This window comes from Tauraco erythrolophus, chromosome 9 (genome assembly GCF_009769465.1).
Source record: "Tauraco erythrolophus isolate bTauEry1 chromosome 9, bTauEry1.pri, whole genome shotgun sequence".
NCBI lineage: Eukaryota > Metazoa > Chordata > Aves > Musophagiformes > Musophagidae > Tauraco > Tauraco erythrolophus.
In genome coordinates, this window is record NC_141473.1 from 14,827,011 (window position 1) to 14,843,890 (window position 16,880).

At 57.5% G+C, this 16,880-nt stretch overlaps 3 protein-coding genes across 3 annotated transcripts in view; all 3 read right to left on the bottom strand.

Annotated features, from left to right (window-relative positions):
• CNNM2 (cyclin and CBS domain divalent metal cation transport mediator 2) overlaps nt 1-3,664 on the bottom strand; it is a 121,590-nt gene extending 117,926 nt beyond the window's left edge. The window contains exon 1 of the mRNA XM_086616352.1: nt 2,089-3,664. Within this exon, the coding sequence (XP_086472478.1) occupies nt 2,089-3,664 (1,576 nt within the window). The remainder of the gene's footprint in view (nt 1-2,088) is intronic.
• Nucleotides 3,665-9,545: 5,881 nt separating this feature from the next.
• Nucleotides 9,546-12,767, bottom strand: AS3MT (arsenite methyltransferase). The gene is made up of 9 exons (XM_086616815.1): nt 12,675-12,767; nt 11,696-11,823; nt 11,437-11,587; nt 11,217-11,353; nt 10,848-10,917; nt 10,523-10,608; nt 10,304-10,458; nt 10,042-10,181; nt 9,546-9,626 (listed from the first exon to the last, which is right to left on the bottom strand). The coding sequence occupies exons 1-9, from the start codon at nt 12,765-12,767 to the stop codon at nt 9,546-9,548; spliced, it is 1,041 nt and encodes a 346-aa protein (XP_086472941.1).
• Nucleotides 12,768-13,279: 512 nt separating this feature from the next.
• BORCS7 (BLOC-1 related complex subunit 7) lies at nt 13,280-16,681 on the bottom strand. The gene is made up of 5 exons (XM_086616375.1): nt 16,541-16,681; nt 16,326-16,388; nt 15,826-15,869; nt 15,375-15,395; nt 13,280-14,905 (listed from the first exon to the last, which is right to left on the bottom strand). Exons 1-5 carry the CDS (start codon nt 16,679-16,681, stop codon nt 14,854-14,856), a joined length of 321 nt encoding a protein of 106 aa, XP_086472501.1. The 3' UTR covers nt 13,280-14,853.
• Between the last annotated feature and the right edge of the window lie 199 nt (nt 16,682-16,880).

A 16,880-nucleotide genomic window follows, 5' to 3' on the forward strand; every position in this document is an offset into this window, starting at 1 on the left:
AGACTATTCCAGGACACAGTGATCTCAGGAGGGAACACACATGTTAGGAAGTCATCCTAAACTTGTGCTACTGGGACGTTTCCTAGCGCAGGCAAGGGAAGTCCTCTGGCTATGAGGGAAAGCGATCTCTGGTCTGCACCTTCCAAGCGACTCAGGAGAATTTTTAAGAAGCCTATTTTAAGCACAAGTTTCAGAAGCTGTAAGGAGGCACACTTGGCTTAGCAAGATTAAAATGTGCACCTAATTCTCCCAGCTACTAAATAAAGGGACTCCTATGTTAACACACAGGAATGCATTCCATCTCTTTCAGACAGCGGAAATAAAGCGACCAACATAATATTCGTTTCTTCAGACACATTGCTACAAACAAAACTAGGAGAAACCCACAAGTCTCACTACAGGTTAAGAACCACATCATGCTATATGAAGTCCAGATAACGGCAGCAGGACAGGAAGAATCCTACACCCACATATGCAGAGAAATCCATCTTAACCAGCCAACAGTTGAGTGACATAATTGAGTTTCCCAGATCTGAGCTGCAGATCCTGCAGCGCAGAAACCACTCTGATGAGGCTCTCCCTCATCTCTCCTTCAATAACTTCGAATCCAAGTAAGATTTCCCCATCACTACAAAGAGACAGAAAGAGACAAAGAAAACCACTGCTGCTCTAGTCTGTAAAAAGCAGGAGTACGTTCACCTTCTGTCTGTGAAGATGAAATAAAGATGAGGAAACCAGTGGGGTAGCCCTTCAAATCCCCAAAATCAAGATAAGCAGGAATAAACAGATCAAATGCCATGCTGTCAAAGCTCAGTGCGTAGACAAAACAGCACCTGAAATTTAAGTAACAATTTGAATTTATTACCTAGAAAGACCATTCACCAATTCACAAAGTTCTTTTCAAGGTAACTTTTGCATTTGATAAAAGGTGAACTCAAAAACTCTCCATTAGTTGAACTGAGGGGTCAGTGCAGCTGTAAATATCTCCTCTTTCAGCCACATCATCTCCCAGGGACTGAGCTGCTCAGCAGTACTTTGATCAGATCTCCCCGGGGATGATCAGCTCCATGGCACTCCCATTGCCTTCAGTTTTCCAGCATGAGAGTCCACACATCCGATCTGTTTGAAATTTCACTTAACTACCTCTTTGATGACACTTCCCTGCACGGGCCATGTACCATTATTATTTGACTTGCAGAGAGGAACAGATTTTAAAAGGAAAAAAAAAAAAGCATTTTCTTTCCTCATAAGCAAAAGCTTATAACAGGAATTAAGATGCGTTTGTCAGGTCCACACCTCCACAATTAAGACAGGGCTGGAAAGCCGCAGTCCTGTTCTGATGCAACTAGTACGCACGCTACACCAGAGAGGTAGAAAGGGTGACGTCTTTGCTGAGCCTGTGGTGCTGGGGATGGAGGGAAGCCTAGGGAAAAAGATCTCTAACTCTGGAGTGCAGCACTAACAGGTGCTTTTGAATATATTTCAAGACGCTGAAACTATTTCTGAGTTACAAGATCAAAGCATCAATCAAAATAACCGGAACACAAGCACAGAGCTGAGGTCGCCAGCTGAGCCTATGAATGGAGCTAAACCGCCTTGTTTATCTCGGCACGTGTGCGCGCACTAAGCCTGAGAGATATGGGTGACCTACTGGAGCAGCCCACCCGCTCCTCATCGTCAGGCCAGCTGAAAAAGCACAGAGAAGACACAGCCAAGGAACGGGCGCGGATTCCCGTCAGCGGTTCTCACTACAACGGACAGATGAGCAGAAAAAGCAAGAAAGAAAACAACCTCGCTTGGCACCATGCCCACACACACATCCCAGGGCAGTGGGGAAAAGAGGCCAGGGGTACATACCGGCCACGTATCAGCTTTCTGGCCCAGAGAACGGGCAGATCTGGCAGATACCTAAACAAAGGCGACTCTCTGTCCCAAATGCACCTTCCCAAACCCCTCTGCCAGCAGGAACCGGAGAGGACCTCTCTGCAGAGCTCCCTTGCCTTCCCAGCCAGCTTGCCATAGGAAGGTAGATGCTCACCGCCACCGAGCAGCATCCCCCCCATGCCCCTGCCCCAGACACGAACCCACCTTTCTTGAACTCCTCCAGCATGGCATCAAGCTTGGTGTCATTGAAGACAAAGTGCAGCGGATGGTTGTAGAAGCGGGTGATGGTCTTGAGAGGACTGCAGTCATCGGGGTCCACGAAAGCCAGGTCCTTAACGAAGAGCAGGTCCACAATGTTAGAGCGGTCACCCTCGAAAACAGGTATGCGGGTATAACCGCTTTCCATGATCTCAGACATAGTGTTGAAGTCGAGCACAGCCTCGGCAGCAATCATGAAGCAGTCTCGGAGGGGAGTCATCACATCCTCCACTGTCTTGGTGCGCAGCTCCAGGGCTCCTTGGATAATGTTGAGCTCCTCCTTGACTAGGTCGTTATAAGGGTCGGTGACTCGTAGCATCTCCAACAACTTCTCACGGTTGTAGACCGTGCCGATCTCCTGGCCCAGAACACAGTCCAGCAACTTGCTGACGGGGTAGGAGGCCGGGAAGGTCATCATCATGAAAAACTTGGTGAGGAAGATGGTGTTGGCGCCCACGGCCAGGCCGTGCCGAGAACAAATGGCCTGCGGCACGATCTCGCCGAAGATGACGATACCGATGGTGGAGACCACCACGGCCACCAGCCCAGAGCCAGCGATGTCGTCCAGCAGGATGGTGAGTGTGGTGTTGACCAGGACATTGCCCAGCAGGAGGGAACAGAGCAGGTAGTTGCCCTGGCGGCGCACAGGCTCGATGCGCTTGGCATAGTTCTTCTCTTTGTCCGTGCCACAGTTCTGCACAATGCGCAGCTCCATGGGGTCCAGGGCCATGAGGCCCAGGTTGAGGCCGCTGAACATGCCCGAGAGGCAGAGGAGGAGTGAGATGAAGATGACCTGCAGCCAGAAGGGCAGCAGGAACTTCTTCTCCTCACCCACGATCATCTTGGTGTCCTCGCCGTCGTGGTAGATCCAGGTAGTCTCGCCCCAGGGCGGGTGCCCGGCCGGCCCGTCGGCACCCGCCAGCCCTCCGGCGGCCCCGGGCCCCAGGGCGGCGGCGGCAGGGGCCGAGACGGAGGTGCACAGGTAGTAGGACTTGCTCTTCTCCGTCTTGCGCAGGGGCTTGATCTCGATCTCGATGATGCCCGAGGTGCGGCGGTTGAGCACGATGTGCGGCAGGATGATGATGTCCGAGGTGCGGATGCCGCAGCGCTGCGGGGCGCCGCCGCCGCCGCCCGCCGCCCCGCCGCCGCCCCCGCCGCCGCGCCCCGCCACCCCCGCCGGCGCCCGCCCGCCCCGCCGCCGCTCGTGCTCCGTGAAGGCGATGCGCGACCAGGTCTCGTTGTTGATGTTCTGCCCGTAGACCCGCAGCTTCACCCGCGTCCGCTCGCTCACCCGCAGCGCTCCCCCCTCCATGAAGGAGACGTCGTCCGTGTCCTCCAGCCGCAGGCCGATGATCACCGTCTCCTCCGCCGCCGAGGGGGAAACGACGGCGGCGGCGGGCGGCGCGGCAGCGGCGGCGGCCGGGGGCCGCCGTCCCAAGCAGCCGCCGAGCAGCAGCAGCACCAGCACCACCCGCGCCCCCCGGCCGCCCCCCGCCATGTTCCCACCGGGCAGCGCGGCCATCTTTAGTCAGGGCTCGGCGCCGCCGCGGCCCCGCATCGCCGCGCGGCGCCTGCGGCGTGCCCCGGCTCCCCCTGCGGCGGTGGCGGCGGCGGCGGGCGCGGCGCGGCGGCGGGCGAGGCGGCGGGCACGGCTGCCCGCGGGACCCGACAGGCGGCAACTGCCGGGCCGGGCCAAGCCGAGCGCCGCCTCTAAGCCGCAGCCCTCCCCGCCCCTCCCCGTCCGCCTCCCGGGGGCGGGCCCCGCGCGGCGCGCCGCCAATCAGCGCCCGCCCTCCCGCCCGTGGCTGCCCGGCCCCGCCCCACCGCCTGCCACCGCCTCCCCAGCCCGGGGGGCGCGTGACTCCGGTGTGTACGCCAGGCAGGCGGGGGCGGGGCCGACCGCGCAGGCACAGCCAATGGCGGCCGGGTTCGCTGACCGGCAGGGCGGAGCCTCGGAGGGGCGCGACCAATGAGGGCGCGGTGCGGCCGGCGGGCCGGGGACAGCGCGTGCGGCGCTCGGCGGGGCGGCTGGCGAGCCCCCGCGCCAGGGGACGGGGCGGCCGGGACAGGACGGACGGACGGACGGACCGACCGACCGCTCTGCCCGCCGCCCCATCCCGGCCCGCTGCCGCAGCCACTGCCACGACCCACGTACCCGGCGCGCCGAGCCGCGCCGCTCGCCCCCCGCAGCGGCCTCCGTGCGCCGCCCCGCGTCCCCGCGCCGTCCCGGTCGGCGGTCGCGCAGCGCCCCCTGGCGGCTCCACGCAGCGCAGCCCGGCCCGGCGGGAGCATCCCGGTGCCCTCCCGCCGGCGCCCTTCCCCGGCGGCCGTCTGGATGGGTCCTCGGGGCTGCCCCGTGCTTGGGGCCGCGTCCTCGGCATCGAGGCTGCTGGCGCCCCGTGCAGCGGCTCTCCTGGCACCGGGCGGCTGTGCCCGCTGCCCGCTCTGCCCCCGGCCGCCGCCGGTGAGGTACAGCGTAACGATTAAAGACTCAGCCGTCGCACTCCGGCGCCAGGGCACCTCGTCTCTCCGGGCACCCTCCGCCCCGCCGGGCAACCTGCACCCCCGGCATTTCCTTGGCTTTGTCGTTCCTGCGAGTGAAGTTACACATTAAATATTAAACAATATTAAATATGGACGAGCCGAGCTCCGCTCTCTCATCTCCACCTTTTGCTCAGCTGCCCGGGACGCCTCCCGCCTCACCAAATTAGACAAACCCCATGCCGAGACTCGGTGTGAGGGAGTCGGGGCTTTGGAGCTCCCGCCGAGGATGCTCAAAGCCTCCCCAGGAGCTCCGCTCCGCTCAGCTCGTTTAGTGCACCGACGCGTGAAGGGCTGATGGGCCCCGATTTAGGAGAAGACCTGTAATTTAAGTGTGTGCTTATGGCCCACTGCTCCAAAAGCTGAGCTCTTTCCGAGGCCTCAGCTGCTGTGCCAAAATCCCAGCTGGGGCAATAAACGCCCCATGGCTCAGCCGTCATCACTCCACTCTCCATCTGTGATGAGCAACATACAGCACAGGACACCTTACAGGATCCCAGCCAGATGAAGACAGACAGCCGTGGGAACATACAGTATGACTTGTGGAAGCTGGGACCACATTTTGGGTTCAGAGTGACCCTCTGGAGGAGGTAAAACAGCCTCCCCTCCATTTAAGTGCTTGGACAACAGGAAAGTAGAGGATCGTGCAGGACAACACAATGCAGTGGGGAGCAGAGCACACTGCTCTGGGGTCATAGTCATGAATTTTTCCTGGTCTCAAACCTCATTTGTTTTATCCTGGAGCAGTTCTGCAGGTCTGCTCCCCCAGGAAGGGGACAGATGCCCCTGAGCCACAGTGACTCCCTGCTAACCACGGCGACTCGGGGATCACCTCCCCTGTACCCCACAGTGAATCAAGTCTTACGGCTTGCCCTGCCCTCACAGCACCCTCACTGCCCACACAGGCAGGACACTGATGCTGCAGAGCTTCACACTGGGAGAAGGGAATTTAGCCCATCTCTATGATCACAAAAACACCCAGACCGGGTGTCAGACAGATTGTTTTGGGGTTCATCACGCAGGACCTCCTCTTTGCACGGCTTGGGGGCTGAAAACCCCAAGGCTGTGTGTGCACAAGCAAAGCCAGGCAAACAAGACACCCCCATGTACATATCCTGGTGAGGACACCTACCCCAATGCTCAAAATCAAAGTCAAGAAGAAGGAAAAGTCCTCTCAGCTGCTTCTTCCTCAAAATTCTGAGAGTTTGGAAAAAAATAGTGCTATGCAAATGCAGTGGCATTTAGCTGTGGCCTTTTGTGTATGCATGCGGGAGGGGAGATCTCGCTGTGGTCGCCTCTCTCCCCAGGCAAGCTGAAAAGCCGCGGCAGGGACTCATGCCTTCTTAATGAAGGGGTTTGCAGGTAGGACCCCCTGCCCCATCTGCTCTTCCGTTCACACTGGGAAGGCTCTCTTTGATACCAGGAGCTAATTGCCACAAACCTCCCAGGATGGGCTGTTTGGGGAGTTTCTGTGAAACTCTTTGTAAGTAGTTGTGGAAGAGGGCTAAGTGGTGGGGGGATTAAACAGCATCTTGGTTTTCAGCAGGTCCTCCCAAGATCCCATCAGTGAGGTCCTTACACACATTTCAAAGCTCCTTTCACCTGCCAGGTCACAGCCACCCCTGAGGTCAGTCTGCCAGGGACCTACCTGAATCCAGCTACTACGTGTCCTCTTTACTCCAGGTAACACCAAGGATTTTTTGGTTTTTTATTCATGGTATAGCTCTAAACCCAACAACTTGCAAATTTTTGTACACCAAATAGGTCAGACTTGCAGTCTTGTCCAAAGCCAAAAGCACAGGCAGGTAAAGTAACTTTCCAGGAAACCATATTTATGGGCATTATTTATATGTTTAATCCCTAGATTGTGAATTAATCGCTCTCCTATTTTGCTGATGGCAGGAAGCAGGTTAAGCAGTCTGGGGCACTTAGGAAATCCTTTCTATATCTCGGAATTATTTTTACAATCCTCATATTTTATAACAGTCTAAATTTTGTCAGGAGTTAGTACCAGGGGCCCGATGAGGGCTCATGGTGCTGGTACAGCTCTTGCTGGGAGTCACATTTACCAGGGATTTGAAAGCTTCTTCTGTAAGCGGAAACCATCTCATATCACCCTTGAGACAGATGGCAAACTGTCTTTTCTAGCCATGTCACCCAAGATGAGGAATTCTGCAGCTTCATTTCCAAGAGAGAGCAAGACAACCTGTTGAACGTCTCAACATTTCATGTCTGTTTCTGGATTTCCCTTCTCTGTGCGGCAGCTGGACGTTACCTGACCACTCACACTTTTCATTCCAGATATTCTGGAAACACCTCCTTACCACCTGGACCCTTCTCAGCCTCTGCTACTGAGAGCATCCTTGGCACTTGCCCAGGTTCCTTTTTGAACTCATATATTTTGTCATTGCTCTTTATCTACACTGTGCCATGATTCTCTATGAATTGATTTTATTTATTTTCCTTTGTACCACTTCTTTACCGTCTTCTTGGATCTAGACTGGCTTTTTTCCCTAGTGCAAACTCGTACGTGCGCTGAAATCCGACATGTTTTTGGAATGCATCATAGGAAGTCCTCAAACACCCCCATCTCTCTTAACACTTCCAAATTCCAACTTTTCTCCCAGTTACGAGTTATCAATCTGCAGGCTCAGGAGGCTGTCCCCATGAAGCTCTGGGTGTTGGTATCTCTGCTGAGCACCCTAAGTTGTTCATACAAAGCAAATATGCTTTTGTATCGGGTGGCAGGAGATCGGACCATCTCCTCCCACCACAGCCGAGAAGTCCTTGTTCCTCATTCCTTGCCCGCTGTGGGATGTGGCCAGCCAGGTTTATGGATTTCCAGAACCACTGCATTTCCCTGCAAAACTCTGCCGGTGAGATGCTTGCAGGGGACTCGGGCTTTCCCGCTAGATGGAGTCCAGGGGAAAACAGAAACCTCAGGAGCACTGCACAAGGAAAGGGAGAGAAATTCCTGTCTCTGGAACAGGCTGTGGGGCTGCAAGCAGACAAGGTGTGGGGCATCCCCTGTCCTAAATGCAAATAATGGGGACATCCCTCTGCACTCGATGCACCATGTTGAGTTCTTCAAGGAAAAGCAGGGCTGGCCAAGCCCCCAGGAGGTGACCAGTCCTTCTTGCCCACTGCCCTGGAGAGACGCTCGTTTGCAGCTGCCTTGTTGAGCTGCTCAGCCCATGGCCAGGAGCTTGCACAGACTTTGCCTGGCGGATGCTTGTGGCTCCCTGTGTGGGCAGGGTTAGCATGGGGAGACCCAACAAAAGAAAAAAGCAACTGCGACACTTATCGCTGCGCCTTTTGCTTCTCAGAAGCATTTCCATCTGGGCTGTGGGCTCCCAGAGACCTCAGATTGGAGCCGGACTCACACACAGGGGTGCATGCAGCAGGGTCAGGCCCTGCACAGCGCCGGGGCCTCCTTTCACACCTCGCTGTGCCAAGCTGCCTTCTGCAAACGTCTCCGCTCTGCTCCATTGCCTCAACATCAGCACACAGCTTCTGCCAAACCCACCCGTGGGGACCCACAACCCCCTTCCCACAGGGACCATCCCTGCCCACATGTCCGAGCCATGTGGCCACTGCCAGCCCCATTGCGAGGGGACCCACAGGACGGCTGCCCATCCTCACAACAGGGCACAACCTGCCCCACCAGCCCCAAGAGGGAAGAACAGGACCCCACAGGCCCCATGCGTCCTGGCTGCAAGCACACAGCCTTCAAGCTCAGCCATTTATTTGCTCTCTGGTGGAAGCCACACACCGCTGGACCACATCCTCCTGCCCCGCTGGCATCCACCGGCATGGGGACATCACTCGCTGCTCAGCAGCAGCCCAGGGGACCACAGCTGCCACCGGGACAGCAGGCAGTACTCGGGGCCGCCAGCCACTCCAGCAGCTGGAAGGGATCACAGATCTTCTCCTGAAGGGCAGAGAATAACCCAGGGCAGGATCAGGCCAGAGGGAAGCAAGAGACATGCCAGGGAAGTGGCATTTTCCCCAACTTGATCCCTGTCAGCAGGACAGCCCAAGCAGACCTCCCCGTAGCCAGCGTGGGGGCAGTCCTGGGGTCACTCCAGCTGCTTTTCCCTGCTGCAAGGATGGTGCCGAGAGCTTCTCTGGGACTTTGGCTCTGCCTTTATCTAAGAAATGCCTCCTGCTTGGATAGGGACCCAAGAACATACCCCCCTCCCCAAGCACAAGGTTGTGTTTCAGGGACACACAGCTGCAGGGCATTATCTCCCTCATGTTCTGATGATCCCCGCTACCCAGCCTCTCCTGGCCCATCTGCAGGCTGGGAGGACTACAGAGGGGAGGAGGCTTCCAGCAGAGAGTTGCTTCGTGCTGTGGGGTCAGGGCTGGCAGCCAGGGCCAAGCTCACACCAACAGCTGGGAGAGCGATGGGCAGGAAAGAGCTGTGGGGATGGGCCATCACATCCCTGGGGCAGGCTGGCCCCAGCCATCTACCCAGAAGGATGTCTCCTCTTGGGAGACATCAGGCAAGCCCAGCCATCAGCCTCGGCAGCTCCCATGGATGTGTGCCAGGGACAAGGGGTTCTCATGCCTGGTGGTTAGAGAAAACCCCCACTTTGGAGGCCTCCGACCTGCACTGGGATGCAGTTGCCCAAACTTAGGTACTGGACACCACCCTCGGTGCCCCATAGGCTCCTGCCTGGCCCAGAAGGACACAGGTCTCTTGGTGTCATGTCACAGTCCCTCTGGTATCCCAGGGCACCTCTCATAGCACAGGACACACATGCCCATCCCTGAACCCAGCAGCAGAGCTGCCTGCTACCAACCTTCATGCCCATGCAACAGCAGCCCTGTGGTGCAGCAGCATTGGCCCCACCAGGTCAGATTGGGAACTTCTCTGCAAACCTGGAACTCTGCAAGATCGCAGCCATCTTGGCATCCATGTCCACCACCTCTCCTTCCTGGGGGCAGAGGGATGGTCATAGGGCTGGGGCCCAGGATATGCTGTCCAGGGGACATCAGCCACCCAGCCAGATGATGAGGGGGATGAAAGGAGGGAATAGCCAGGCCCAAAACCTTGAGAAAGACCCACAGGGACCAAGCAGCTGGCTCCAAACCCCCTTGTGAAGCTACCATGGATGTCCTGCTTGCACCTCCACCCCAATGCGATGAATGGATCTGGCTCCCTTTCCCACCCCTGTTTGTGCCTCCTTTGGTTTATAAAGCCCTTCTGTTCCCACCCACCACCCTCCCTACCAAAGCTTACTCCCAAAATCACAGAGGATGTTGCTGAGCAGCACTGCTTCCTCAGCTCTGCCCCAGCCCCAGCCCTACAGACCAGGACTGCTTGGTATCCTTGGGAGCCCCACCCTGCACCTTGAAGGTGAAGTTGGCATCAAACACCAGCTCTCGTTCATGCCCTGCAATCCCACCGTTGTAGAAGACCTGTCCTGGCGTGGCCCGGCTGCTCCCCGGCACCTTGAACAGGCGGAAAGTCACAGAGACGAAGCGACAGTTGCTTGCAAAGGAGAGGTTGATGGGTTGGGCACCGAACAACCAGGCTGGGAGCTGGCAGAGCCTGGGCTCCCAACGCAGCTCCTCACAGATGCCCAGAGGCAACGGTTCCTTGTCAGACCCTCACCGACGATGCCCTCCAGCTCTTTGTCACCAATGGTGATGGGGCTGGCAGTGACCAGGCATGGGGAGCTGAAGCCCACCTCCTCGGCGATGCTGTACAAGTCTCTCCAGTACAGGGCTCCTGCCAGGCACTCCCCTAGCATGAGATCACAGACACTGGTGATGGAGGCAAAAGATCTAGTCCTCCCACCCCATGCCATCCCCCATCCTGGAGCCCTACGCGTCCCACAGCACCCTGTGCTTCCAAACAGCCTTGCTCAGGCGCTGGCTGGGGTAGACATCACTGAAGCACATCTCTCCACTGGGCTGGAAGGCAGAGAGGAGTGAAGGGAGATTCCAAGAAGCAACAGGACAAAAGGGACAGGGAGAACTGGGCATCCCCCAGCACTACTCTGCTCCAGGCCCTCTGCAGACGTGCCCTCCTCTGGCTCTATCCTGTAGCCCCACCTTGCCGGATCTGATTTGCTGCATCCCAGTGGCACCCCAACAGCAGGACCACCCCAACCCCGCTCTGCTCCCCCCACGGGCGCTGTCCCCAGCATTACCTTCAGCACGCAGTACGCGTCCCGCAACACGGCCCTCTTGTCAGGGGCAAGGTTGATCACACAGTTGGAGCTGGGGAGGAGACTGAGGCTCATTTGCAACCTCTCACATGCTCAGCACCACCAGCTGCTGCACGTTCACCAGCTGCTGTACATCCCATCGCTTCACACAGGATTTGGAGATGCCAATTTGACCACGAGAAGGGCAGTTTCTACATTCCCAGGCTCTAGCCCATACTCTGCCTTGAGATTTTCCCTTCCTAACATGTGCTCCTGAAGCAGGTGACCTGGTGGGATGAAGACCCAGGACCCCAGCCCATTGCGCCGGGCAGCAGCAAGACCAGTGGTGGCAGTGCCCTGCGCGGTACCTACAGGACAATATCGTAGCTCTCATCAGCCAGACCAATGTCACCCATCTTCTCCATGTAGCCCTGGTGGAACTCCATGTTCGGCTTTCGGTAGCCGAATCTGTCCATGTGGTAGGCAATGTGTTTTTTCGCCACGTCGACCTGGGAGGAGGAAGGAAACGATGGTGGGGGGATGGTGGGGGGATGGTGGGGGGACGAGAGGAAGCTCCAGCTCTGCGCTGTACCTGGCCCTCGGTCATGTCTATCCCAGTGACGTGGCCCTGCTCCCCAACCAGCCGGCTCAGCAGGTAGCAATCTCTGCCACCGCTGCTGCCCAGGTCCAGGATCCGGCGTGACTCCAGGCACTTGGGGATCACCAGGCCACAGCCATAGTACCTGGGGAACGCTGAGCTGAGCCAGGGCAGAGGCGCCCCTGCGGCATGGCGGTCTGGGGGGCCGCAGCCCATCGGGAGGCAGCAGCGGAGGGGAGACCCCGAAGTTTACCTGGCCACCACCTCCTCGTGGACAGGCTCCAAAGCATCTCTCACCACCTTGGGAAGGGGCTTGGCCGAGGTGACGCACGCTTCGGTTTTCAGGTCCTCCAACTTCTGCAGCTCTTTGCCATAGTAATGCTGAGATGGGAAGGACAGAGGCCACCAACATACAGCAAGCTGTGTCCCAAAAGCTGCCCACGCACCATGCCTGCCCTCAGCTTGTACGTGCCCCGGGTGTCCTCTGGCACTGGTGCTCTCGTTTGCACCTGGCTAAAAATTAGGCCAGTGCTACGCATCCCTTCGCCCCCGTCCTCCCTGGCTCCCCTCACTTGCATGCACAGATTTATCTGCATGGTAAGGGATTTCATTCCCATTTGCAGTAACTTTACAGGCTGCAGCTGCCGATTCCCCAGCCAAGAGGGGTGCAGGGAGCGAGGGCAGGGACACGGGGAGTTGCTCAGCCTCCCCATCCCTGTGGAAACGGGAGTGAAGCAGCCGACCACAGAGTTTTTATCTGGGGCCCGACATGAGCTTTGTCCCCTGACTGCAGCAGGTGTCCAGGCACAGCCTGGGCTTGTCCCCCGCCCCTCCCCGGCCACCCTGTCTCCCCGCCAGCACCCTCCCAGCACCCCTCACCTGCACTTCCCAGTGGATCTGCTCACCCCAAAAGGCTGCCACTGCAACGAGAACGTGGGACTGGGGCCCGACGCCACGGCGATGGGCACCTTGCCAGGCCCTTCCCAAAAGCCCTAATCTTCCACTCCTTCCCCAAACATGGGAGGACGTTTTGCCTCCCACTCCCCTGGCAGTACCCAGGGAGTCTTGCAGCCTAGTGGGATGCTCCTGGAGGTGCCTGACAACACCCCCCCTCCTGCCCAAAAAAACCCCAAACCACAACAAGTCCCAGCTGCCCTGGAGAGACAAGTCCCCCTAAAACTTCCCCATAGGACAATGCCCTACGCTCCAGGGGTACCCCCCCCAGCACCCACAGCACAGCCCCGAGCTGCCTCCAGCTGCACCTCGGCCAGGCTCTGCGCAGCCCAGGCCACACTCCGCCCTGGCACCCTGCACCACCCCGACATCGGCTTCCGCTTCAACGCCAGCTCCTGCCTGGCCCGGGCCCCGGGCACACAGGCCGGCAGCACCCCCCAGGCCTCCGAGCACGGTGGGAGAAGCCGGTCCCACTCCCGTGGGGGTGACGCTGCCGTCACCCACAGCCCATGCCTGTACCCATGGCTTCTGCCTGCACCCACAGCCTCTGCCTACGGACACCCTCAATAACCCACCCTGCAGTCTGCCCTCCCAATAGTTCTGCATCCCCATGGCACCGCTCTGTCCCTGCTCGCCCCAAATGCAGGGAGACCCGAGTTTAATGTTGCAGGTCTGCTCCAGCCCCTGGAGAGGACAGGACCTTGGAGGGGACAAGCCACCTGCAGCAAGGACACGCTGCATCTGCAAAAAACCCCCAAAGCTGAAGCATGATGTGGGACACCGAAGGACAGAGACGCACCGTCCCAAACCGGCTCCCCCCTGCATAGGGACCATCAGCAACGGCATCTGACAGACACTGCTGCGGTTTGGTGGTGGCCAGGACAGCTTTTATTCACAGCACGTGAGTTGCAGTTTATCCAGAAGCTCAGGGAAAACCCTCATTCCCAAAGTGCATCTGCAAAGCTGGATCAGGACCCCTCCCAAGGCACAAATACCCCCCCACAGCCCCATGGCTAACAGCGGCATCTCCACGGGGATGCAGGAAGTAGGGTGCCACCAGGCAAAGCTCGAACAGGCAGTGCCAGTGCCACTGGAGGGAATGGTGAAATCCAGGCCGGGAGATGGCTCTGCAGCACAGGAGCCAAACCCCAGCAGTGTTTTGCTGCACAACTCCACGAGGAACGTGGCAGGCTGATGCTTGCTCTTAGCCTGCCTTGTCGTATCAGCTGATGAAAAGCACACTCAGGCAAACAAGTGCTTCCCGTGCACTCCAAGTGCTCCAGATAAGTGACTTACAAAAAACAAGACACAATATTTATAGCCTGGGCCCAATCTTCCTCTCTGGAAAGTGCAACCGGAGCCCAGTTACTAGCCCTCTGACACAGAGCGGTGCAGAACTGAACACACTAGCTCGTGGTGGTCTCCTGCCTGCTTCTCGGCTGGGCCTTTGGATACCTTCCCAACCAGATACAAACACGTGCTACAGCCAAGGCTGCTTCATCAAGAGTTGGAGCAGCAGCCCAGGGAGAGGAATGCAGTTGAAGGCCAAAGGCAGTGCAGATGGGCTGGCAAGGGGATGATGTTCCAAACCCTGGCAGAGTGGAAAATAAGATAACCTCTGAGCAGGATGCTGGCCAAACCGTGTTCAGCTGGACCGCTGACAGAGGTGAGTGCCCAGATTCCTACTTTCAGAAATTCTGGCCTGGGACTGGCAGCTCACTCTACACTGAAGCACCTCTCTCACCCAGCCAAGCACTCACAGCTCCCACTGATTAACACACCCTAAATAAATTGCCCTCTGCACCTTCTGTGTCTAAACACAGACCAGTGTCAAACTGCAGGCACCTGTATTTAAAACCCACAGCTCCACTTTATGCATTTCTGTGGGGTTGGGGGGTAGAGGACACAACTTTGTATGAAACCTCTGGCTCTGTGACTGCTGCTCTCAGGCAGACACGACCAGCACTCTTCCATCATTTCACAGGAGATGGCTCCTAACCCAGCAGAGGTCAGAGATGGCAAGGAAAGTCATCCTGTGGCCACGAAAGACATGACTTTGGCCAGGAGTATCACATGCCACATGCTGGGCTGGCACACCATCCCAAGCACATGGCCAGCGATCATTAGGTGAATGGCAGGGGAGCCTGGGGTGCTGGTGTGGGCTGAGCACTTCACTCTACATGGGAAGGAAGCCGACACAGGGATTGTTGTGGGGAATAAAGTTTCTGGTAAGTTTGTTTCAGTTAGGTGCAGGCAAGCCAGCGAGCGTTCCAGAGCAGAGACATGGAAGGGGGCATGTGAGAGGGGCCTGCGTGCCCAGAAACACAGACTCTGCACATATCCCAGCTGACATCCAGCACCATCCAGACATAGGTCTGAACCTCAGGGCCTGGAGGGAAAAGGACGCTTCACTGCCCTCAGGGCCAGTCGAGATGTCTTCCTGCCTTCAGCTATGCTTCATTTCAGCAAGTGAATCAGCTGGTCCTGTAGGTTTGACGACTGCTCGACGCTGGGGACCAAGCAAGAAGAGGTTCACAGTGAGATGTGCTCCCCAGACTGCGCAGTGCTGCCTGCACCCAAGGGACCAGAACAGCTCTAGCACTGACACTAGAGCCAAGATAAACCTTGGGGTTCCCCAACCCACCTCCATGTCCCCACAAGGCAAACCGCATTTTGTGCACCCATAAGCAGACAGCTCTGCTCTACAGCACTCTCATCTCCTATCACAAACCACCTCACAAGCTCTATCACGTTAGTGAAACAAATGGAAGTTCTGGTATAAATAATCCCTTCACTCAGATTCCCACTCCTTCGCAGTACTGAAACACTATCCTGCTAGGCCAGCATCTGCTTCAAAGGCAGCTGCAAAGATCTTTTAGCTGTATTTTCCCCCACCATACTCCCTCACTCTTCCCCTTCCATCAACCCCTTCATGTGTCTCCCAGGTCCTCCTGGCATTTGTTCAGCTGGGTACTCACTTCTTCTGGATTGCTTCCTGCCTAAATGAGAAAAGGAGACAAAAAGAGCATTAGAAGAACAAAATCTCAACAACAGAGTTCATGCTATGTTGAAGAAAAGGAATTTGATCAATGACTGAGGAGGCCTAAACCCCGGTGTGTTTCTGGATTACATCCTGAGAGGACAGCAGCAGTACTGGCTTCTCCCCCTTAGCTCTAGATGTGTCACACACTCTCACAGGAGGCCCAGTGCATGGCAAACAGAAGGTAAAAATCTCAGCTCACACCCTAAAACAGCCTGTGCTGTAACAGCAGAGCTAGAAGATCCCAGCACCAGGGTTTGCCCAGCTTTGAGGAGCATAGCAAAAGGGACTGGTCTGAGTGGGCTCCATGTAAAGTCTTTTAAGTAGAACAGAAAGGGATTGAGGGATCCGCTCAGCTCCCCAGAAAGAACACAGTGTCTCCTACTTACTGGTACTGTAGATGAGTGGTTATTATGGCCATTTTCCTTAAACTCTGTGGAGAACAAGAAAAAGAATGAACGTCTGATGGGAGCAGTTCAGCAGAACCACAGGGCAAGCTGTCCCAATGCCCTGGCGAGTTCCTCCAGCACAGCCATCACTGTACACTGCACTGCCTCTGGAACACCCCCATTAGTATCTGTCAGCAGTGGCACGATCCACTCTTCTTCCCAAGTGACAGGCTAAGTGCTTTGTTTCAACCTATGGCCCCTGCACTTTCCAGTAGAGACGGAGCAGCTCCAGGACCGGCTTGTGCCGCAGGGTGCCAGAAAGCCAGCAGCACCCATGGGTCTGAAGAAGCAGTAAATTACTCTGGCCGTCAGCCCTGCTGCCTGAACTCGCGTATTTCATGTCAGGGCTCCAGCAACATGTCTGCATCTCCGTTCTTACCACCCTTCTCTCCTCCCGTCCACCACAAACACTGCTGCTCTAGCAGATAAACGCCGCTTACATCTTCCGAGTGCAGGATGGCATCTTCTTGCACCACCATGTTTCTAGCAGCTTGACCCAGGAGCTAAAAGACACAGAGCACACTGAGAGGCGGCAGCTGCCCCGGGGGGCGGCCGGGCCGCGCCGGGTCGGGCTGCCGCCGTCCCCGCTCCTCCCTGCCGGCCGCGCTGCACGCCGCGCCCTGCGGTCGGCCGTCCCGCGGTGCCCACCGCTCACCTCGGCGCTGCGGGAGCCCTTCAGCACCTGCTTGGTGAGGGCGATCACGTCAGTGCCGCAGCTCGTCACCTTCTCGGTCAGGAGGCCCTTCACCGAGTGCCCGAAGCGCGCCTGGGCATCCGCCGCGCCCCCCGCCGCCATCTTCCCCCGCCGCGCCCCGCCTCGCCCCGCCGGGCGGCGCTACGGCGAGCGCCGGGGAACAGAAGAGCCGAAAAGGCGCAGCGCCCGCAAGCGGCGGCGGCGTCTCCGCGGAGGGGCTGCCCCTGCCCAGCGCCGGTCCCCACGGGGCTCTTGTCCCTTCATGGCCTCCTCCAGGACCCCTCAAACTCGGACATCACCC

What these genes read in the sequence shown, in the direction of transcription:
- AS3MT (XM_086616815.1), bottom strand. Translation starts at nt 12,767, where the DNA reads ATGTCGGGGTGGTGCAGGGTGCCAGGGCGGAGTGTGGCCTGGGCTGCG. An exon ending in ACGCGTACTGCGTGCTGAAG is followed by an intron (nt 10,609 to 10,847) that starts GTAATGCTGGGG and finishes TCTGCCTTCCAG; the next exon opens with CCCAGTGGAGAGATGTGCTT. An exon ending in CACAGGGTGCTGTGGGACGC is followed by an intron (nt 10,459 to 10,522) that starts GTAGGGCTCCAG and finishes CTCCATCACCAG; the next exon opens with TGTCTGTGATCTCATGCTAG.
- BORCS7 (XM_086616375.1), bottom strand. Translation starts at nt 16,681, where the DNA reads ATGGCGGCGGGGGGCGCGGCGGATGCCCAGGCGCGCTTCGGGCACTCG. An exon ending in ACCACTCATCTACAGTACCA is followed by an intron (nt 15,396 to 15,825) that starts GTAAGTAGGAGA and finishes TTTCTCATTTAG; the next exon opens with GCAGGAAGCAATCCAGAAGA. An exon ending in CAGGAAGCAATCCAGAAGAA is followed by an intron (nt 14,906 to 15,374) that starts GTGAGTACCCAG and finishes CTTGGTCCCCAG; the next exon opens with CGTCGAGCAGTCGTCAAACC.